The 25,868-nt window shown below is 28.5% G+C and overlaps 1 protein-coding gene across 2 annotated transcripts in view; it reads left to right on the plus strand.

Annotated features, from left to right (window-relative positions):
* The window catches only part of DIP-delta (Dpr-interacting protein delta), a 1,030,723-nt gene that overhangs the window by 753,687 nt on the left and 251,168 nt on the right, over window positions 1–25,868 (plus strand). For both annotated transcript variants that reach the window (XM_075358853.1, XM_075358852.1), the window contains exon 4: window positions 24,573–24,734. In XM_075358853.1, coding sequence (XP_075214968.1) covers window positions 24,573–24,734 — 162 coding nt within the window. The remainder of the gene's footprint in view (window positions 1–24,572; window positions 24,735–25,868) is intronic.

The raw sequence follows: 25,868 nt of genomic DNA on the forward strand, positions 1-25,868 counted from the left end.
GCACTAGGCTTTATATAAATAACAAATATCATTTTAAACAGTATGTACGAGAGTTAAATGTAAGCCGAATATATCCCCCTCAAATAGAACACGAATTTTATCCAAGGCTCGTATATGAGCATGAGGGAACTGGCGCAAAGGGAAATGTAAGAAGAGACTAAAGATACCAGCAGCCTCAGCTTCCGTATTTCTGATCAGCAGCGTCTTGTCAGAGCAAATTGTCATTATCACAAGAATGAGGGCTCAAATCTATGAAATTTTTACTAACCTTATTGCGTAGTTTGGGGATATGACGTCATGTAACGAATTCTACAACTGAATCAGCAAATTTAAAGAAGGCAAGAAGCTCTGGAAAATGAAACGCAATAGGCGTTCAAGGTCAAGTATGATAAATGACAATATCGATCGAACTGTGTGACCTTATTGAAGGTGATCGGAATTCTACAATTGATGAAATTACTTGGGAAATAAAAGTGCCCATTCCATTAACACAAAGCACCTAGATTTCCACAAAGTCTGTGACAGGTAGGTTTCAAGATTTCAAATGGTGAGATATGGGTAATTATTACACTCCCGAGTCGAAATCGGCTCGTATAGTTTCATAGGAATGGAGAGCCTTGCATCGTAGAGGCGAAATCGCATTCGTTAACTTAAATTCCTCATGATTATATTTTTGGACCAGAAGGCCTACTGCACGTCGTGTTTTCCACAACCGTTGCACTATAAATGGTACGTACTAGTTCAGGCTCTCGGGTTTCTGTAAGCCACCTACAGAAACAATAGCACCGTCAGTCGATCGATCAGAAATGTGATTCTTCATCACGACAACGCCGAATTCATACAGCCGTTAGCAATCAGGATAAGCTGGACGAAATTTACTGAGGAAGCTTAAAACATCGCACGTAAGATCAAGATCTACCTTAGTATTTTTTTGGGTTACTGAAAGAAGCAGTGAGGTGAACAATACCGAAATAGAAGAGTTCTTTTGCAGTTCTATGATGTATAATGTTTTTCACTATTCTGAGAGCAAAATACAGTTTCTTATTATTCATATTTTTCATAATATTCCCTAAAAAATTAAGTTTTTTTTGGAAAATTTGACATAGTTCTTTCAAAGATAAGTTATCTATAACTTAAGTGTTATTCTGAGCAACTGTTATTCTCTCTCGCTCTCGCCCTTTCCCTCTCTCTCACTCTCTCTTTCTCTGTGTGTGTGTGTGTGTGATTAGGAATTTGTGCCGTGTATACATTAAAATTAATAAACACATTTCTTAGGGGAATTATTTTATCTAAAGGAAGAAATCTTGAGATATAAGATGAAAATAGACAGTAACGAAGACTTACCTTCTGGCCTTCTGAAACGCTGCCAATTCCGCCGAAGACGCCGCTTCGAGACCGTTAGTTCTCTTACTTCCCTCGGATAGATATTGTCTCTGGCTGGGTGCAAATCATCAGGTGTAGACCACCATGCTCCCTCATGCAAGACTGACGTCAAAACGTATATACGTTATTAATATTTTTAGGGGTATCGAGTGGAAACGGATCAGTCAGTTTCTCTTTGATCCAATCCTTGTAAGAAACCCAATCTGTTCGTCTCGTATGAAGTATAGGCCTCCCTTTCCTTCTTTGTACCGTCGTGCTCAATGTAAGTAGAATGAGTAAGTAGGATTAATAGAGTAAAAGATTTTGCTGAGTGCATAAATATAATATAAAAAAAACGTATGATGCATGTTTGCATCATGTAGTAGCAATGATTTTTGAATTATCAAAAACAAGGATGATGGAAAAACACATGTGTCTTCTAATTCGTATCCAGCTTTAAAAACTGATTAATATTTGGCATACACGACTTTATTGTTGTTTATAATTCCAGCAGCAATTTTTTCCGTATCGAAATAGTGAGTATTAGTAATAGCATTCTCTTATGAATGTACTGACTCGATACCCGGGCTAGTTTTCGAGTCGCCTCCAAAGTCATCCTTTTTGACCTGAAGTGATTTTTTCTCCTATTGGGATTTTATAAAGGATCTTATATAAGTGACTCCGCTAACTACTGACCTACTGAAGCCGATTTGAGACACAGCATTAATTAAGCTGTCGCTTTCATTACTTCAGACATGCTGGTTAATGTATGGGACGAACTGCCTTATCGGTTGGATTTGTATCGCTGACGAAAGAAGCTCACGTTTTACACATTGAATAGAAAAACTCTTAGTCAAAGTTAAGAAACATTAAACAGCCTTTAAATTCCGATATACTTTTTTGTAGGCTCTATATATATATATATGTTAAAAAATACTTGTCTTTATGTTTATTATTGCAAAGCGATTTAAATGTCAGGTAATAACAATTATTAACTGCAAATTAAACCTCCAGTTTTGAGATATTTTGATGTGAAGGTTCGTAATTTTATATATTTACAACTTCCATTACAATTATCTTAAACGACAACAATTTTTCATTTTATTTTTATTCAAAATATTATTAAAAATCTATCTTTAACAATTTCGTGAGTACTTTTTGTTTATCAGTTTTATTTAATTTTGTTTTTAATACTGGTAATACTATTCCATTCTTTTGGAATGTTTTATTTTCTAAAGTTCTGTCTGCTATTAATTAAGGGGTTTCTTTAAATTTTGCATTTTTTATTATGTTTTTTCCTGTCTAGTTAAGTCTTTAATATTAGTTTTATTCGTTTCAAATCTTGTTTTGTTTATTTAATTCGTAAAGTTAGTTTTATACTTTCCAAACAGTAGTTAAATATTCTATTAGTGTATTGTTGTACATTCTGTAAATATAACCAAAAAGGAGATTAGTGTTCTCTCAATTTAACTGATTTTTTTTTATATTTTGATAAATTAATTTATTTGAATTTCCAAGGATTTTTCTTAAAATCCTTCTTTCTATTGAGATACAATTTCATTAGTTCCAGATCTGCAGATGAATTACTGCTTTGTATAGTTTTATTTTGTTACCAGTTATTGATTTTATTACTGAAGATATTTAGACAAATTTTCTATGTTAGAACTAAAGAACATCTATTTTTATCATATAATTTGTGTAGTATTTATTTTATAATTATAATGATCTTATAATTAATATTTTATAAATTAATAAATTTTATAATTTGGATTGACGTGATTTATATCGTTTACTCGTAGTTTTACGTTTCAGTCAGAAAACATATTTTTTATTTGTTTTTTCTCAATTTCTTATGCCTTTTTCTAAAAACTGTTAAAGAGAATCTGTGAAATTCGGTTCTCATAAAACATGTACATCAATGTATCGTTGACATCATGATATAAACGCAATATACATTATAAATGCAATATGGACTTTTAATACAGTGATACTTACATTTAATGTGACTCATGGAATGTAGTTATGCACAACTAGTAATGTCTTACAGAAAGTGATGGAAATGTCCACGCTTTTCCTGAAGACAGGTCCGAACCCTTCGCACCACATTTTTGACATTCTTCGTAGGATATCAGGGATAATGGAATTGATCTCTGCCGTAATGGGTCGCTTCAGATCTTGTAGCGTTCATGGCTTGCTCGATATAAACTTTTCGAAAGACCCCGGGAAGAGAAGTCTGGTGATGATAAGTAAGTAGGGCCACAGAAAGCCACAAATCTTTTATGGTCATGAAATGCCTAAACATTTCTTTCAAAACTTCCATGATGTTTTTGGATGTTTTCTCATCTTGTTGCAAGTAACAGTAGTATTCCATTAGCTAAAGAACATCAAAAAATTGCATAATTATATTCTGGTATGGCGGGGACTGTCAAGGGTTTCATAAAATAAAATTGGGCCCATTATCATCATTGACAAATCGCACACCAAACCCCTACCTTCTGTGAGTGCAGCGGCGATTCATGTAAAATGTGTAGATTTCGTGTTGACCAATATCTGTTTTTCTGACTATTGATGTAACCGCTAAGGTGAAAATAGGCCTCATATTCTGCACTTGGCCCCATTAAATGATGTGCGCGATAAAATAAGATCTTTATTTTCTAGATCACGTCGATATAAGGTAAATTATAAATATCATAAATCATAAAATCTATTATTTTATAATTATAGTAATAACAGTAATACCACCTGTTTTATTTAAAATGTTAATATATGTAGAGATAGAGAGAGAGAGAGAGAGAGAGAGTGAATGAGAGAGCGATTATAGTAATATTCATTTTTTACTTAATTTCGTATATCTACTTTTATCTTTGATATGAATGAAATGACCATCTAGTTTTAAATTATGCGCTAAATTGTTTACTTTCACGGCTATAGAGATATATGATGCTATAGCAGTTGTCAGTAACAGTGAAGTAGCAGACCCGCAAAAAAAATCTTTTTTTTAAGTATATTGGGCTTATAACTCTCGATTTCGCTGACCGATTTTCTTCAAATTTAATAGACAGTTACTACCTTCAGTGAGAAAGAATGTATTAAGTTTTTGCAAAAATTTCAAATCTATACTGGGGCACTTTAGAAAAATTCTTTCTTAAAACGATGAAATTTTTTTTCGATATCAAATATTCACCTCCTTTCCAAAAATTAACTATATCTTTTTCTTTTTTTATCTATACATTGCTTCAGAAAAGGAATTTTTACCTTGGAAGTACCATTGGAAGTTTTTACCTTATATATTTTTAAAATTAAAATAAAAAATTTTAAACAACAAAAATTGTTTGCCCATTCCACTCCAATGGTCCGTGTTAATAAAACAATTTTTTTTTTTTTATTAAAGAGCAAATCTAACTTAAATCCATCTTACAAGTTACCCATCGAATTTAAAATGTAAAATTCTTAATTTTTTGATAGCATTTACTCTTTAGTACTTCTGTGAAAAAAATTAGCGAAAGATTTTTAATCCCATCCTAGAAAATTACAACTTTGTTTATTTAGAATTATGGCTGTATATGTATTTTTTAAACAATTTTAAAACGTCTTTTTTTTAATTTAATGTCACCATTTAGGGATTATTTCCTAAAAATAAATTTTTACCCAAATGCTTTCCTTTGAGCATGGGAAAACAAAATTAAAAATTAATTGTTGTGCTATTTAAAATTTTTATTGCTGAAAACGTATTTTATTAAACAAAAAATTCACTAAAATTACTTACTGCCCCCTGATGGGGAAGCTCCCAAATTAAAAAAAATAAAACAGTTTTTAAATTTCGATTTTACTTTATTTTAAATTAATTTTTGTGAATCTTTTTATAAAATAATCCTCCAGATGCATGAGTCTCCAAAATTTCGAAAAGTTGAACACAAATTTTTCGAAATTCTAATGAAAATTATGATTTACGAATATAAAATAAATTATATTATTGCTTTATTTTGTTGAGCATCTTATCTGTAAAATTAAATGATTACATAATCAAACAACTAATTTTATTATTTAATATTTTTTTTTTTTTCAAGTCAAGAACATTAAATTTATTATGAGACATTGTTTTCATTATGAGACATTTTTGATAAAAATAATCAATCATTCCTGACTGAAATTCCTATTATTTAAATAATGATCGGCAACTGAGAAAGCATTGGGCCAAAGCAATCGCCCAAATCAGGAAAGCTAACCGAAATAAATCACTTACCAAAATCTTAACCAGATATATATTTAATTCCTTATACGAAGTAAAGGAAGTATTCCTTTACTTCCTAAATATGGAATTCAGGTATTCATTTGGGTTTGATGCTCATATAGATTTTTTGAATTATTTTATTCTGGGATGTTTGTTTAAAGAACCGTTAGTCTGAAAATACTAATTTTTTAAATTAGTGCTAAATAAGTGTAAAGAATAAACACAAACAAATATTGTTTATTAGAAAGAGAGAGATTTACTGTGTGAGTGAGCAGAAATAAAACAAAACAATAAATAGTTGTTTTTTACACTTAACGTTAGATGGGTATTGCATGAAACTTTGGAAGTTAATTCCGCTTCATACGTTTATTAAGTCAAACAACTTAAATGCAAAGGTTTAAAACAGCAACGTAAGTAGCTTTATTAAACACTTTAAATATTATCAGTTGCAGTAATCCTAATACTAACTGACGTACAGAGTAGTCTTTTGTTTAGAAGCTTTTAATTACTAGTATAAAAATATTATTAAATTATTTAACCCTTTAATTAATTTTAAACTATTTATTTTTATTAATTTTTTTAATATATTTACAAAAACGTATATAAGTATATTTTTTTACATTAATATAAGTATTACTTAAAAATTCATCGTGTTATTGTTTCTGTTAAAGAAAATTTTTGTTTTAAATAGATTGGTAGGAAGATTTTTTTGATTCAGTAATTTATTAACAGTAGCAACGGAATCGTAATAACATCTTTGCTTCTGACGACAGTAACATGACAAAATCAACCGCCACATTATATGGTGCTAAATATATTTCAACACCTACTATTAATTAGTCATTCCGAATTTATCTGCTGCTTATAACTCTATTACTACGTCATCATTTAAACTACGTTATCTGTTGTTTTTTTTGTTTTTTTTTTATTTGCTTGATGAATTAATTTTTTATATTACCACAGACACTTTAAAGCATATAAGTTGAATTTAAAAAAAACGTGGGAATTTTTAAATTGAATATTGTAGCATAGAAAAATGCCATCTTGGATCAGGATCAAACCTGGATCAACCTGATGATCGGTGGCACAGTTAATGCTTAGAAAATATTGCAGCACTTAAAAATAACATATTTTTCTTGTAGTATTTAAAACGTACAATAATATTTATACAGTCATAAAGTTGAAATAAAATAAACTCACCGGGTTAGTCTAGTGGTAAACTCGTCGTAAATCAGCTAGCTGATTTCGAAGTCGAGTTCTTAGGTTCAAATCTTAATAAAGATAGTTGCTTTTATTCTGATTTGGATACTAGATCGTGAATACCGGTGTTCTTTGAAGGTTGGGTTTCAATTATCCACACGTCTCAGGAATTGTCGGCCTGAGTTTTTTCAAGTCTGTAAATTTACCGGTACAATTACTTTACATAGATAAGTCGCTAATTACTTGAATTAATAAATTAAAAAATAATAAAATATAATGTCCAAGTATTATTTCTGTAATCGTAATAATATAATTCAAAAATATTTTATCTTATTTTTATTGAATTTTTTTTTCAAACGTTATATATATTTAGTTATCAAATTTATTTACTAAGTATGGTTTTACTGTTTAATTAAATTTTTTATTTACTTTTTTGTCACCAGTCTAACTGACTGGTTTAATGCTTAGATACTTTTCTATTAATTTTAAAATGTAAAAATTTTAACTTCATTCAAAATTTATAAAACTTATCTTACATATAATGACAAATTAACAAAAAAACATAAATCATTTATAAAATATGCTATATATAATTACTGAATTCAAAATTATAAAATTAAAGTCAATAAAAATTTAATTGAATTCTCTGAAGTTTTTTATCAATAAATTTAGATGACAAATATATTTGTTTTATAATCACTGATCAATCACTACGTCGTCTCTTAATTATGTAGTAGTGGCTTTATAAACATACATATCTAAAATATAAAATGTTAAAATAAATTTTTTTGTCAATAATTTATAACTAAAACAAAATAAAATGGCGGTTAAAAGAAAAATACCTTTTAAACGTAAAATTATTACACAGCCATTATTTTTATTTTATTTATGTGGTAAAAGTGAAAGTGGATATTCTTTATGTTAAAAACAGAAGATTCCTAAGGTAAAATAACTTGGCATATAACAACAGAAGCTAAAAGCCCCCTAATGCGTCATAATGGCTTCTAAAACTAACATAATGGTTTTCCTGTTTCACTTAAATTTCAGGTAATTATTAGTACTTTATGAAAGTCCTTGTAGGTTTTTTATGCCGTATAAAAGTCTGCAGTAATTAAAAAAACAAATGATAAAAACATTCATTTCCTTAAAAAAAAATAAATAAATAAACAAATTGATCAAGAATGATGTTCATTAAAAATTATAATACATAAATTCATTATATTACTCGTTTTGGTTAAATTCGTTTTCTTTTAAAATTAGATTTAAAATAATGTTATTAATTTTAAGTAAGATAAAACAACGGTATTTTAATAAAATAACAGAAATTATTCAAACCCATTTCTCTTTCTAATACATCCTGTGTGACTTCGGAAGTGTATATTAACTGTCGTAACTATAACGAATGCAAGGGGTTTGATATGAGTTACTTGCAAAACTGTAACGGCTGTATTAAAAATAGTAAGCATCCCATGCCAGGCTTACTACGAAAATTGAAGGAAAAGTAGTATCCCCTATCTTCTTCACTAATGAAGGTCACTGACCCGCATTTTGATGATACTTTGCCTTATAAGTGGTATAATTATTTTTAATTAGGATGATAAATATTTATTAAAATTTTATTAAAAACATTATGAGCTATTGCTATATTAGATTAGGGAGAAATTGTTTAATTCTTACAATTTGTGGTCGATTGAAAATTTTTACAATGCGCCTTTCTCTTAGTTTATAATTCCCGTAGAATTACATAATCGTATGAATGAATCAAGACATAGTTAAATAAGAATAAAATTAGGAAAGCTAATAAACGAATACCTGCAATCAGAATAGAAAAGAAAAAATGTGTAAAACGGAATTCAAATACGTAATTCTCTAAGAAAAATTACTTTAAATTATAAGGGTATAATATGACAGTTTCTTAATGGCGGCACTTAATATGCATATCAAAACAATTACAATAAAAAAAAAAAAAATCCACTAGCTAGATGTAATTAATTGCAAGCTATTGGTTATTCTGTGGCCTTTAACCTATACGCAAAATACTTTTATAAATTTACTGAAATGTAATGCTGATGCCACTATATTTTTTTTACATAATAGATTTTAGTAAAGTTAATAATACTTATAAACAAACTTACTGGTTTACAAATATCAACATAGACGGTAGTTCGTAAAGTTCTCGGCCTGACAAAGAAAAACATGGGTATTTCAGAAATTTTTATTTTTCAACATTATCAACTTGAAATTCCACACATTTAAATTAAAGTCTTTCAGTTTTTTGCAAAATAAGCGCTTTGACCACATAAGTTGAAGAGAATCATTTTTCAGCCAGCCATATATTCAGGTTTGGGAAGAGGATGTATTAACTAGGATCCAGATCCGGTGAAAATGGCACATGTGGAAGCACTTGGAAGCATAGGTCATGGAGTTTTGCCACAACAATCTGAGACGTGTATGTAGATGAATTATCGTGATGAAAGTAAACTTTCTTTTTGAGATGGGGATATTTAGCTTAAATAGCACCGTTCAAATAGTCTAGTCGTAAATCATAATACATCCTAGTGATAGTTTTGTCTTTTTCCAGGTAAACCTATCATTACCGCATCACAAGAATCCTAGAAAACGGTAGACGACTTTTTCTGCAGAAACCATTTTCGCTTTCTTTGCGCTCTTTTGTTACTCCTACCCACCTCTTTTGATTTTGGGCATGAAATAATGAATCTATATTTCATCTAATATTATAAAATGTAAAAGAAACTCGGCAGAATTATTTAAAATCAATCTAAACAACGTAGAAAAGATTTTTGGTTGGTTAATTGTTAACGTACGTGGTACCCATCAAGCGGAAAGCTTTTACATATCCCAAACACTGTATAAATTGTAGTGGATACGATCTATCAAGATGTCTATAATGTTAGCAGGTTAGCGTTCCTTCAGTCGGCGACCATTTAATAGCGGCATTTGTGATGATTATGTCGATTAAAAGCGGTTTTCCGGCCTCCCTTGCGTTCAATATCTTAGACGGATATACGACAGTCTACATTCATTTAAATTCAGAAGCACACTTTTTCTGCTTGAAAACGAAGGGGAAGGATTCTTTAAAATGTAATTAACCTTTTTTGTCTGTAGAGATAAAACTTTTAAAATAAATAATATTTTATTAAAGCTTGAACTACAGTTTTTTATTTATTTTTTTTTTTTTGTAAAAAATATCAAAAGGTGTTTGTTTTATTTTAAACGCACGGGACTAAAATTCGCAGGATGCTATTTAAATGTTCATACTTGACAAATCGTAGTCATTTTGTCATATGGGCGCCAAGTCTGTTTCAAGACGAGAACTTTTTGAACTACTCTTTCTACTTTTTGAAAAACCGGGAAGATTCTGGAGATGCTCTTGATTACGTTAAAAAACCATAACTTCTCGTCAACAAGAAAAAAAAATTTTTAAAAACATTATTTTATAGTATATCTTAGCTATAATGATTTACTTGGTAATCAAAATAACCTCTGCACATTACGGTTGACGAGATTGCTGAACGCCATTATATCTATAACAGATTTTAATAAAAGATAATAGTACTGTATTCAAATTACTAATGCGTTTTATTTTTATTATTTTATTTACAACAGATTCATTTCAGTATCAACAATGATAATAATTTTACTTAATATTATATTTACTTATAAAAAAATAAAAATAAAAATTTAATATATTTAACGTATAGATATACAGCTAGGATTTTATGTAAAATATACATTTTCAAGTATATGATTCTCTTAAAGTTGACAGAAAGAAATGTCCTTATTTTGAAACCAACTACGAAAAGCATATAACTAATTGCGTTGGACTATTGCCAACCAGTACGTTTCCTTACAATTGCTATCAACATAACTGAGATTTACTATAAATATATGCATTGTGTAGATTACCGTATCATTAAACTTTTATTTAAAAACATTTACATATTTAGTAGACATTTTTTCATGGTTTTACTATGATAATGAAAACACAGTTTTTCTTACTAACTGATTAAATAATTTACACCATACACTCACAATAAATGTTTCTACCCTCATAAAGAGTTATACACTTTTCATATAAATAAACAAATAAATATTTTATGCTGATCAGTGAACGTTATATACATACATCACGTCAGAAAATTTACATATGCTTGCTACTCCGTAGATAATGAAATTACTCTCGCATTTGTGTGGATGGAACAAGGAAAAATATAACAAATTTTGTTCAGAGAAACTTTAAAAAAATAAGGAATTAAATATGAAAACAAAGTATATATGTGATTTAAGTTCTTCAGACTTCTTTAAAATTCTTTTTGATTTAGTTTTAAACTGGTTTAAGTTTCAATTTTTACGGTATTTAATTATTTTTTAAATCGTCAAGATTTTGGAGAGAAATTTTGAGAGAAAGGTCACCATAGGTGACGAATCTCAAAAAAACTTTCGCAAGTAGTAGAATTTTTTTTTACATAATTTTTTACTTTATTTATACACTTACGTGATTTAATTTTCCATTTAACTTTCTGCCTTAGCATTACGTTTTAAGGACAAAGGGCTTCGCTGTCATAGTTGCACAACTTCAATAAAAGGTTGTTCAACTCATTGCTAGCATCTATTTTTCAAATTACAGATGTGTCAGGACTGAAGAATATTTGATCTCCATTAAATTTCTCGATTATAGAGTAACATTCTATTTAAAAAAAAATTCAAACGTTTCTTTATCTACCTATTACTTCTAGATGTTTATAAAACAAATTTAAAGCTGAATGAACATATAAATTCCGGTTTTTATTTCAATTGATTTTAATCTTCTTAAATTGAAATATAAAAAACGACTTCTGCGTTCAAAGGATACAAAATTTTTTATTTCATACATATAGCCCGTTACAATTTGTACTTTTATTTTGATCTAAAATAAATTTTTATATTACTTTTATGTTATTAGTGTAAAGACTTTTATACCTAATCATATAATTATCTATTTAAAAATTAATAAATATTATCTCTATATATAAAAGAGAATGTCCTGATTGACTGACTCATAATCAACGTACAGCCAAAATTATTATAGGTAGAGACTTGAAATTTTCAGATTACCTTCATATCTTTAAGTAGGCGTGCACTAAGAAAGGATTATGCGAAATTTTGATTTTAAGGGGTTCAAATAAATGATTTTAAGAGGTTCAAATGAATAATCCATAATATTTTCAGTATCGATTTATTTATGTCTTAAATATTTGTGTTTTAAGATCAATCGATATTGAATGAATGGATTACGGTAGTAATATTTATTAATAATTTAATTTAAATTTGTTATTAATGTTATTATATATTGTTTATAAACATTTAAAAAAAAAATCTTACGATTTTTTGACGGGCATTATCATATAAGCATGTTGTTTTTTCTGGCTCTTATTTGTTGGTGTTGCTTCTTCCTACCGATCGTTTATAAATACTTAAGAAAAAATAAGTCATATGATTTTTATGAGTCAACAGGTTAGTGTAGTGTTTCAAAAAGTGAATAAACATATCAATTGAAAAGATAACTGTCAACGACACGTTAATAACCCAAACAGTTAAACCTATCAAAGGAGATGGTGCATGCCTGTTCCGAGCACTTGCTTTTCACTTATTCAGTGATGAAGAAGGATGCCAGGAGGTACGAAACACAATCGTTTCGTATGTGGCTGATCTTTGGATTGCCATTGCTCATATGTCTTACAAATCTTCAAATGGTGACAACTTTCTAACTTGTGAGCAATATGTACGCGAAATGTCAGTTCATTCAGTCTACGGTGGTTATTGCAAATTAGTTGCAGCTGGTAAGATTTTTCCAATTTTATTTGAAGTTTATTACAACTGCAATCTTTGTTGGTAATTTGGTGTTGACACATTGCCTGTAAAAAGATTGCGTTTTACTGGGAATAACATACAATAACATCAACACAATAACATACTGGGAATAACACCAAGTGGTCATTTCGATGTCTGTTTGCCTGATTTAGAAGACAAAATTACACAAAATTCTTCTTCAACTGTTCCTGTTAGAAATAATAAAAAGCGTCGTGCGAGGTTCATGGACAGAACCATTAGTACATTAATAGATTTTTAAAAGCACTGGGCCTATGAGGGCTCAGATGGCAAAAAGTAGACTTTTATTTTTGGGAGCCCGCAAGTAACTATGATGATGAATGATGATTATGAGTGATAAGAACAGGAGTTCTATTATCTATTTCTCACATCATCTTTTAAACATAACAACATAAAAGTAAAAGCATCACTCCAAAACATTCAATAAATTGATTCGAGAGAGCGTTATAAAATCTTGATCAGAGCAGCGTTATAAATTACACAAGTAATTATAATAAAAAAGACAAATCTTGCCACATAAGCTTGAAGCTTGACCGTGTGATATGAAAATGGAACTTTGGAGGGTATGTAAAAATCCATGCCTGACCGGGATTCGAACCCGGGACTTTTGGATGAAAGTGCCAAGACGCTATACCACTTCACCACGGAAATTGTTCGGTAATTTATGAAAAATTGCAATGGAATCGTAATTAAGCCCTTCCTCATAGACCAAAGTTTTGCCATGAATTATAAGAAAACATTTATATTATTTATAGGTTCATAAAGGTGAATATTATTATTAATTCTTTTTTAAATAAAAATTGAAAAATATAAAAAAAGAGTAAGTTAACAGTTTTAGTTTTCTAAATATCGTCTTACATGATAACGAAAAGTTAACACAAAGCATCTCCATTCCTATTTTTGTAATGTATAGACAGATCAATACCTCATTGTTTGCATACTCTTTTTATAAATTATCATCTTAGCTGAATTCTACAGTAGTTAATTGATAAATAAGTGTTCATTTTTGTTTCATAATTACTCGATGTAAAAGATGTATTGTTTTTAGTATTTAATTAAAATGTGTAATGTGTATGTATAAAACTACATTTTATTATTTTCTTTATTTGTAACGTATTTATTCATAACTGTATTATACATAATGCCTACGGTAAAATGACTTGATGCAATACATAGTAAACATTGCACTATTAACATACGGATGTATATTTTATATTTTAGTCACACGGGAAATTATTATAACGGTAATTATAATATTAAACTGTGTTGTAAAATTAATTAATTTCTACATATCATAATTTTAATGGGAAAATTCATATAAATACACAGACGTGTAGACTTCGTTTTAATAACTTACATCTCGAGAGATAGGAATATTTATTATACATTTTGGGTTCATATAATATAATAACAATAATTGTTGCAATATCTATTATAAATGTTAACAAATGTGAGTGGGTTGTGTACAGAGGATGATGGGTGTATTTATTATTTTCCACTTGCCAATATTTAAAGTACCATGTGAATCGCTGAAATTATGGCGTTAACTGAGAAATTGAGCTATACAATAAGGTTTTATATATGTAAATATATTTATGTATGTGCTCGCGCACGCCTACACACACAAACCCACCCACATTCTCACCCTCGGTCACTCTCTCTCTCTCTAACTAGGCACGTTCCACCATCCACAACACGCAACATTATTTTTATTTGTTACAGATCTATAAAGATCTATAGCCACATAAAAGCGTGGGTTGTTTGATTCGTTAAAAATTAGTCAAAAAATATATAAAAATCAATTTTATCGTCAATAAATTTGTTGTTGACAACGAAAAGATAATAGCAAATCAAAGTATATTTAAAAAAAAATTATTTCTCTAATGTGTATGATACAATCTGTTCAACTAGTGAAGAATAAGCAACCCCCCCCCGCCCCCTAACCACCATAGGCCAATTAAAAAGAGGATGATATATTTGTGTTTAAATCAACCCCAACCACTGAATTCCATCGGTACCCACTGTCTTATATTCAAATCCGTATAAAAGCAAACCATCTTTTACTAGGATTTGAACTCAAGAACTTTCGACTTCGATAATCAGCTGTTAAACATTGATTTGTGACGAGTTTTACGAATAGACCAGCCCGGTGGTATCTTTATGTAATATTGGAAGCGAGAAATGAAAGCACAATAATTGAAAGTTGGTTAATAAGAAAAGAAATTTTTATTATAACTCACCAGATGAAAAAAAAGATTACTAAAGAGTTGGCTGTTTTAAAACGATTTTAACAAATTGAACTTTCATTTCACAAACAGTGGGTATAACTTTGATTGTGAAAAATATAAAGTTTCAACAAAAAGTTATATTCTCCCTAATAGATACGGATATATGTTAAAATTTATTTAAATTTTTTAATAAAAGCTTTACTAAGTGGTGACCACATCTCTTCACCTTCTTGACAAATTGTAACAAAATTACATCGCATGAATTATGTACATTCAGAATCATTGCAAAATATTTTATAAAAGTCGATTGTACACTGAAGATATTAAGTAGAATAAGTGAGAAATAAAAGCAAAATAGTGAAGCATATACCTATGAATGAAATTGGATACCCTTACCTATGAATGAAATTGCATTACCATTGTAATGCAATTTATACCTTACATACCTTTTTCATAAGGTATGTAAGGTATGTATAACCTTACATAACTAGAATAACGTACAAAGAATTGGAATCATTTAATAAGTAAAAGAATGTAACTTTTTGTCCAGAAACTTCAAAAAAGAAAAAAAATTGTTTTCTCCACTCGTTTATAGTGGTTCATATAATAATAAACACTATCAGAAACTATCTTAGTTACCTAAAGGGCATTAGATTTTTCGAAAAGATTTACTATTGAGTAAAGGTTTTTGATATCGGACCCATGAGGACGTATATTCCTAACACTTGACCCATTTTGACGAAAATTAAGAGGCATCAATGTCTTATATACAAAAATTATCTTATAAAATTATATCCGAATCGGTCCACTCAATCTGGAGGTATGAAACAAAAAACAGACCAATATAAGATACGAACGTACATATCCTTCCAGAATTTTTTAATGATAAAATTTTGTTTTTTAGTTAGAATGATAATGAAACGTCAACACCTGAAAAAAAGTCCTGATATTCAAAATGTGTCCTGACTAGCATAATTTTCCTTATAACGTATTTATAACTATTCAAAATATATATGTAGCCGAAATATTAGAAACATACAAAAATAAATAAAATAGATAAACTAAAAGCGTACAAATAAAGTAAACATATCAGAACTTTTGAAAGATAAATTCATTATTGCATTTTTAAAAACATTATTTATTATAGGGAAATCATGCATTCATACTGAATTCAGAAGTCACTGAAACTAGCAAATTAAAATTACATCAATTTTCAGTGAATCGGAACTTTTAATACTTATGAATGGTTACACCTAGAATGAAAAAACGACTTTAGCATCAGAATTTAACGAAGGTAATCGAGGTCTTTGTCCAAAACTAGTAGCTTATAAAAAACATCGTACCATCTTTTTACTTAAATTCAAGCCACATTAGACGCTTAAAAATCCTGTAATCTGTATAATATTAAAAGACGTAAAAATCCTTATCATCACTAAAGCAATAATTCAGCGCATTAATTATAAAAATACTTCGTTAATTGTTATAGTCAATACATTTGGAAAATATGCCGTAAAAAAGAGAAACTTTTGAATAATCGAAGACATGGTTAGTAGTAATTCAACTTGTATGAAATATGTTTAATATCTTTGGTGGAATCAAATGAAATTCCAATTAAAAACGTATGTCTCATTTGATAAACTTACCAGAAAATCGGTTTCATCTGAGTATATAAGGAAGGTATCCTCAAAATATTACGCTTAGTAGGATTTCAAACGTACCTGATTCAGCATGCGGCAATATCATGTAATACACATAATGTAGAATTAATTCATTTATAAAATTATGATATTCATTCAGACTTCTACATCGATCAAGAAATGTTATAATTTTATACTGTTTGTTTAACTGATGATAATGCTATTTAAAGAAGAATGATAATGTATTTAAAAAACCATTGTTAACTAAGCGATAAGAAGTGATTAAAAAAAGTCATAAATGTGCCCGGAGAACAAGAGAAGCAAAGAACCATTTCAGAGAATAATTTTTTACTATTTAGAGTGATTTTTAGAAAATTAAAATTAACTTATTATTCGGTTTATGTTTATGAATGTAAAATCTTTTATATAAATGCCGAATAGCAAAAGCGAAACGAGACTTCAGTAAGAAATATAATTTGTTTACATCAAAAATTAATTTAAATATCAGGAAAAGATTTTTGAAAGTATATGTTTGGAGTGTCGCTTTATATGGAAGTGAAACATGGAGAATGGGAGTATCTGAGAAGAAAAGATTAGAAGCTATTGAAATGTGGTGCTATAGGAGAATGTTAAAAATCAGATGGGAGGATAAAGTGACAAATGAAGATGTATTGCGACAAATTGATGAAGAAAGAAGCATTTGGAAAAAATATAGTTAAAAAAAGAGACAGACTTATAGGCCACATACTAAGGCATCCTGGAATAGTCGCTTTAAGATTGGAAGGACAGGTAGAAGGAAAACATTGTGTAGGCAAGCCACGTTTGGAATATGTAAAACAAATTGTTAGGGATGTAGGATGTAGAGGGTATACTGAAATGAAACGACTAGCACTAGATAGGGAATCTTGGAGAGCTGCAACAAACCAGTCAAATGACTGAAGACAAAAAAAAAAAAATCTTTTATAAAAATAATAGTCATTTATTCGTAAAATAAAAAACACAATAAACACCCCTATCAAACCAGATAGTAGAACTATTTTCGTATCAATTCAACAGAAAACGCATACTTAAGCTTACAAAAAAGAGCTTTATTATGCTTCCGTTTTCATTTAAATAAATTAACAAATTACTTAACAGATCTTCCCAAATAATTTATTTAAAACTCAATTAAAAGATTTTATTTTATAGAAACAGTATTACTCCATGAATTTTTAAATAATACTAATTAAAGATTTTTAAAAATAACACTCAAAATTTTATGCATCTCTGTTCTTTGTGAATCAGTAACGCTTTCTTTGTAAATGATCAAACAATTTTCATTATTTTGTAGTTTTTATATTAAATATCTTCTTGCGTTTACCTTAAAGGTATTTCTCGTACTTTTTTATTTAATATGAATTTATTCATATATATTTTTTTATTTTAAAATTAAATAAACTACAAAAAAAAATTTTATCACGGTTTCCAGGTGAATGTTGTGGTAGTTACGTTTTTTTTAAATTATTAAGTAGCATATATACCCATTGCTGAAGTAATTTGTGTCATCTGTTATTATGTACCGTTCAGATTTGATATATTATGGCTTCCAGAAGTACAATCAGTATCCATTTTCATAATCCCCAGATTATATAAAGTAAACGACAGAAGAACAGACTCTGAAAGGTGGCATAAATTACTATTTGTTTTAAATTAAAGGTAGTGAAAAATAAACGCTGTATTAATATTTAATTTTTTCAAGTAACAGCAATCATTTTTATTTTAACTGAAATGTTTTATGTGTTATATGTAATATGAGTTAATGTGTGATATTTTAGTCTTATAATTGCATCTAAAATAGAACAATAGGAACCGAATACATTAATAGAAAATCATTTACCTTCCGCTGAAGAGAGCGAAAAAGAGGGTTTGAGCCAGTGGCAAGGGAAGAGAATTGAATTGGTTTAATGAATTGAATTTAAGAATTTATTTCATTTAAGATACCAAGTATTGTACATACATTTCTATGTTTGAACTTGAAAATAAAATTATAAATGATTACAATTTAGAAGGAAATTAATATCTAAATATGGTAGTATTATTTTATTCTTAGAGTAAAATTTTGAGATACGGGAACCATATTGACCGTATCTCCACATCCCCTTAATTGACTGTAACCAAAATTAAATGGGATCAAAAACATACTGGAGGAATCATTACGTAAAAAAATTATAAAAGTTTGCTAATCCAGTCGAGCAAAACTATAATTAAAAAAAGAAATGTATGATTATTATCGCCGATTCGTGAATGGAATGTCCAAAATATACATAGTGGTGTAATAATGTAATGGAATTATCTAATTCCGTTATTATATGTCTATATATGCCTAGTAAGTATACATCTACAAAACAAGAAACTACAAAAAAAGTTTTATGATCTCCCAATATATATTTAGTATTATTCAGATTCATATGAATATTTTAATAAGACTGAAACCATCAGAGAATATATTAGCTACGAAAAGAGCATTAAATTATAAGATAAAATATACCTACTTTTTAAGTAAAATTTTGTGATAAAAGATCCATGAATTTTCTGCCCGTTTGATTACTTTTGATCAAAATTATAATGCATCAGTGTCCCATGTACAGAATAATTCACGAAGAATGTAACAAAGTTTTAGGAAATGTTCTACTGATGAAAATAAAGTAAGTTCATATAAACGTGGATTCGGAAAGGTTTCGTTAGCGAGTGCACGGTGGATAAAGATTTCGTACTGATTTCTGCGCCTCTGGTAAAATTAAGCTAGACTATCATCCTTGGAACTTAAATTGAGGGGTAAATTTTTTGTAAACTTTGACCTGAAATAGCGAACAAAATGGATCCCACAACTGTGTTTTTAGTAGTTTTCGAGAAATCACAAGTAAAAGAAAAACGATTGGGGATCGAAAAAAACACTGTTTTATGTTTGTAGTAAAAACCTTTTAAGTTACATATATTTATTTAACCAACCGGACTGGTTTAGTGGTTAACTCGTCGTCGGAAATCAGTCGTTTAACAGTTGATCTTCGAAGTCGAAGGTATTGAGATTCAAATTCTAGTAAAAACTTGTTGCTTTTGAATGGATTTGAATACAAGACTGTGGATATAACGGAGTACTTAGTGGTTGGGGTTCAGTTGACCACACCTTTCAGGAATGTGCAAGACTATACACCTCATTTAGATGTATTACATTTCATTCTCCTCTCACTGGGCCGTGGGGGTTGGTTATTGTTCACTTGTTGAACAAGACGGCAAAATACACATTAGGAAAGAAGAAGAAGAAATAGTTTATAACTTAAATGGGTAAAAATACATAACGTTTGAACAAAACTGTTTGAGAATTTGATTCTGAGTAAAATGGCACGAATTAAGTTCATAAAAACTAAATAATGATTTCAAGGTTCTTACGTTTGCATTTAGTTTCTGTGGAATATATTCACACCATTTTACTGTAAATGAAATTTACTATAAGTTTTTTCTGAAATGTTTATGTATTATATACATTTTATAAAGTTATTTTACGCCAAATATAAGATAGTGTGGTTTTCCATCCCAATTTTTTGTCTTTTTAAAAGCTTTTATTTAACTCGCTTTAGGAATAATCAAATCTTGCAACTGCTATATCTTTTGATCTATCGTATGAAAATCAATGAAATTTGGTACACGTATGTAAATTCGATGACAGTACAGCACTACGGTGTCGGAATTTGATATGGCCCACCCCCACACCACCACGCGATACCCCTACGCTAAATTCATGCATTTAGTTGAAAATTTTCATTTCTCATGAACTATCGTATGAAAATGATTGAAATTTGGAACACGTATGTAACTTCGATGTATAAAAATAAATATTTTTACTTTTTTTTAGTCTTAAAAAAAATACAAAAAAAAAATCACAAAAATGTATTTGATTACATATAAAAAAAAATATTTTTTAAAAAAGCTTTTATTTAACTAATATTAATATTAATAAAAAAAGAAAACAAATTAGAAAAACCCTCTAAAAAGTATAAAATAAGAATTAAATCAAATTGAGAATTTTAAACAAAAAAATATAATATATTAACAAATATAAAAATGCACTGAAAAGTAAAAAATAAATGATATAAATATGTAATAAATAACCAATAAATAAAAAATAAATAAATGTAAAATTATTAAATTTTAAAATTAAAATTAATGAAAATATATAGTTAAATAAAACCGTAGTGCAGTTTTTATAACAATGTTTTCGAATAAGTATTTATAGACATTTGCTGTATTTTAAAATAATTTTTTGTTTAATGAGGTTGTTTAGTATATGTTTATACTTTATTTATCTGTAATAAAGTAACTCATGTTTTAATTCTTTGATGGTTCAAATTTGCACCGAGATGATGTGTAAGGGTTAATAAGATTAAAAATAAAAATCAAATTTAGAAATCTTACACAGAGTTATTACATTTTGAGAGTAATCTGAAAAATTATTAATTATTATAATTTTAATCGTAATTATGAATTCATTAAATAAAAATTCATAATTAATTAAAATGAATTTTTAGCGGAAAGAGTGCATACAATTTGTCTTAGATTACAAGCAGAATTCGAAGATGAACGTCAACTATGTGAGGACACGTACAAAGAAAGCGAGTGGATGCATTTTCTCAGATTGTTACTTGTAGCTAGTCAGTCTTAACTGGAGAAGTTCCAGCAAACCTTTCCGCCTCCTCGCGTAGTTAATGAAAATGAAAATGAAAATTAATTGTTGTAAAAATAAATCTTGTGTTGTTATAAATAAATTATAAAAACTGCGCCAGATTTTATTTAACTAAATATTTTCATTACTTTTAATTTTTTAATTTAATAATTATTACATTTATTTATTTTTTTTAATTATTGGTTATTTATATAATTTATTTTTTACTTTTCAGTGCATTTTTATGCGTATTTGTTAATATATTATATGTTTTTGTTTAAAATTCTCAATTTAATTTGATTCTTATTTTTTTACTTTTTAGAGGGTTTTTCTAATTTGTTTTTTTTTATTCATTTTAACATTAATATTAGTTAAATAAAAGCTTTTTAAAAAATAGATTTTTATATGTAATCAAATATATTTTTGTGATTTTTTTTTGTTGTATTTTTTATATCTAGATATCTTGAAAATTACTAAAAATAAAGTTCTAGTTAAAATGAGTATTTAACTATCGAAACAGCTATTAGATTTTCAATAAAATATTTGTAAACTGCTTTTGAACCTAAATATTATTTTTAATTACGTTTAAGGTTAAATATAGTTCTGATCCTACAACAGCTTTGTAAATAGTCACACAATTGTTTTAATAATATTATTTTAATGGAAAATGGCGTATTAGTTTTTAGAAAACACTACTGTTTAATTAAACCACAGCATTTATTAATTATAAAAAAATTTCTGATTAGTTGTACAGAAGAGTTATTAGTATATTTTAAAATAAAAAAAAATAAAAAATCTATTTAATATAGAATTAATCAATACTACGGATAAATGATAGTCGAAAAACATATTCTAATATAACTGCTCCAACTACTACAATCTGTGTTCTAATTTTATCGTATATATGCAGAGTCAGCTGCATCAAAGCCGTAGTAGTAATTTCATAATGTGTAATTTTCTTACCCACTTGAATAATGATAAAATAAAACACGTACTAATCTCTCTATTTTCATATAATAATGATTATAATTAACATATCATGTTAGTAGAACACAGTAAAAAAAGTAAGTTAATACAAATATAGAATATCGATAAAGTTATTCACATTATCGATTTTTATCATAATGTTGAAGAGCAAAAGTAAATGTAAAGAGTGGAAACTATTTAAAAGATTAAAAAATAATATTTTAGGAACTATAAATGAATAAAATCCCCCCTTCAAATAAATATAAAACCACCCACACTTCGCATACTAAGTAAAGCGACATGGGGATTGCTATTTTGCTTTTTTCATTGCCATATTCAACAATCTAAAAACGCTGTTGCACATCAACAAAAGTTGATATAATCTATAAAATTATATCAACTTTATATAGAAAATATCTTTCTAGATTACATGACTGTAATCTATTAAGATTTCATTAAAATACTGTTAGATGATACTAGTCCTGTAAGTAACACTTTCTGTTTACAATAAAAATTTACTTAATAATAAACATCAATACTATCAGACAAATTAACTTCGATGTGTGCAGCTTGTACTTTAGATTTTTTGAATGTATCACAGGCGTATGAAAGATTGTAATAGACGAGCGATGTCAACTTGAAAATTGCGGTGGTATGAAAGGGGGGTCCAAAATTAGCCTACAAATTTACACGTAAGCAATAATGAAGTCAATTTATGAGAAAAAATGATTTATTATACACTGTTACTGTTTATTGTTATCGACTTTTCACCATCACTACACACTGCAGTATATTTTTTACATTCTATTTTGTGGTTTTTAGTAGCTTCAAAAAGACATTTTCCTGTTCCGTGACCATGTATTGATTTGTAGTACAACATATTTTCATTGATCTGTCTCTATCACAATCATATCTCAAAAAAAAAAAAAAACATAAGAACTGAGAAATCTTTGCCACATCTGTTGATTCATCAAACTGAATATTAAAAAATTCACTTTAATTCCATTGATGAATTATCTGATCGCGAACATCGGCAGCCACGTCATCAATTCGTCTTAATACTGTGACGTTAAAAAGCGGGATTTCTTTTTCAATTTTTTTTATTCTTCCACGCTTTTTAAAACACTGACTATATCAATTGAAACAGGCAATATGAGGTTGTCTGCGATTGTAAGGTTTTAGACATCTTAACAACTCTTAATGCTACGAGATTTATTTTTATTATTTTTTTTAACCTCCGGGATAACCGTTAGGTATTGCTTCAGAGGATGAGATGAACGACAATTTTCTGGCGTGTGAAAAATTCCATGCCTGACCGGGATTCGAACCCGGGACCTCCAGATGAAAGGCCAAGAGGCTACCACTCGCGTCACGGAGGCCAGCTAATGCTACGAGATAAGAGGCTTTAATTGTACTTTTATCAGTAAGACTTGATTTACAAATAGAAGTTTATGATGTCTCAAATTATGTAACGTCTCGAAAAATATAAAGTATTTGCTTTGATGATCCGGAGATTTAGTTTTCAAGTGTCCAATTAATTTTGATGGCTACATATTTCTTTTGAAATGACTTGATAGCAAGCAACGCAATGCGGCTTTCCATCCAGTGAGGTAGAACCATAATTTAAAAATGTCTTTGTACAACCTTGGTCTTTTTACCAGTCGATTCACTGGATGTATATAGCTCACTTCGTTTTTCCACAAATTATCCATTCCGCATAAGAATCTAATTGAAAAAGAACACAGTCACACCGTTTAACCGCACACAAAAAAATCTTAACCTCAATTATTTTTCTTTTTCAATGAAACTGCGCTTTTAAAAACTTAAATAAAGGCACTAACGAACGTTTCGCATTAGAACCTAAACTGACGTTCTGCAATCCATTACGCCTAATATATACTGCTAAGAGCATGGCGTGTTCGAACGTAACACATGTATGTTAGAATATGACGTTTTCACAGCGAATATAATGCAAGCGGAAGAAATTACAAGGAATACATACATCAAGTTGAAACCTGTAAATTGTTCATGTTTGTACACTTCATGCAATCATGTTCATACCCGACGCTATCAACGCACCTGAATAATGAAACTAGGTTTCATTGGGTTGGGATTAGGGGCCGTGGAGCTAAAAAGGTTGACAATCACTCTCATAGACAATATAAAATAACCGATTAAACTTTATCTTATAACAAATAAAATTGTAAAATTATAAGCATTATTATTAAATAACATTGAAATAGAATAAAATAAAAATGTAACATAAAAAAAATTTCATGAATATGATGACGTAAACATTTTTATTATATTGTTTGTTTTCTGGTAAATTTGTTTATTTATTTTATTTTTGTTTTGTTTTTCAGTACCACCAAATATAATTGATGCAGAAAGTACACCCTCTTCAGTAGCAGTTAGAGAAAGTCAAAATTTAACATTGACTTGTCGTGCCGATGGTTTTCCCCAACCAAAATTAATGTGGCGAAGGGAAGACGGTCATCCAATTTCAGTAGAACGTAGGAAAAAAGGTATGGGTTATATATTTTTTCTATTTTGATTTCATTAATGATTTTAAAATGTTTTTCCATCTATAGTACGATTATACAAAGTCTCATGAAAAGACAGAATGAATTTTATGCACGTTTTAAATGTTTTATTTTGTAATTTGGCAGTATAGTGTTAACAGTAGACTAAAAATTGAAATTCCTACATTGAATTTGAATAATTCTGTATGCTTTCAAATTGATATTCCTTGAATATCACTTTCTAAAAGCTTCTTTTCTGCAAACTTAAAATAAAAAATTACTTAATTTACTTTTTTGAAATTCCTAAATAATGAATTTTTTTTCTTATTACTTTTAATAAAAATAATGAAATTTAAATTTAACTGTAATCTTATTTAAATAAACAATTTTTAAAAATAGTTTTTTTATACATATGTTTTATGGTATTAAAATGGTTCGTTTGAGTTGAAATTATGATACAGTATTTTTCTTTCACATTTCGGATTGTTTTTATCACTTGTCCTATCTGTTACTATTTGTTATCTAAATCTTAGGTCTATACTTCTTAATTCCTTAGCGTTTCTGCAACATTTCACCAATTATTACTAATTAATCAATAGTTTAGTTGGCGTAATAATATTTTCTTCATAATTGTTCTTCTGTAACCAGATTAACCCATTGTTTTACTAACTACTCTGGAGAAAATTCGAAGAAGACTTAAATGATAATTTAACTAACTATTGTGTGAATTTAAAACGTTGCTCTAATGTATATACATATAAATATTATTTAAGAAATATCATATTTTTGTTTATTTAACGTAATTGTTTATTCTTTTCTATATTTATTCAAATTGTTTCACATTTAAGAGTTTTATTTTCTCTTTTTTCGTAACAGGGTGACAGGGAAGCATCATTTTCAGGGAAATTTAAGAGATCTTATTAACGACTATAAAATAATATTTTATTTATTTGTTTTCATAATTACTTAGTATTGTGTTGTTATAGCTTAATAAAATACCGCCTTAACTCATGTAATGTTCAAAATATTTTCAAGGTCCAATAGGTCACGAAATTAAAACCACAGTGACAATAAAACTTTTTTATTTGTAACAAGTACTTACATAGTTAGCTATTTCTCTACATAGTCGCCTCTCCG

Source organism: Lycorma delicatula, chromosome 3, assembly GCF_047948215.1.
Source record: "Lycorma delicatula isolate Av1 chromosome 3, ASM4794821v1, whole genome shotgun sequence".
NCBI classification, from domain to species: domain Eukaryota; kingdom Metazoa; phylum Arthropoda; class Insecta; order Hemiptera; family Fulgoridae; genus Lycorma; species Lycorma delicatula.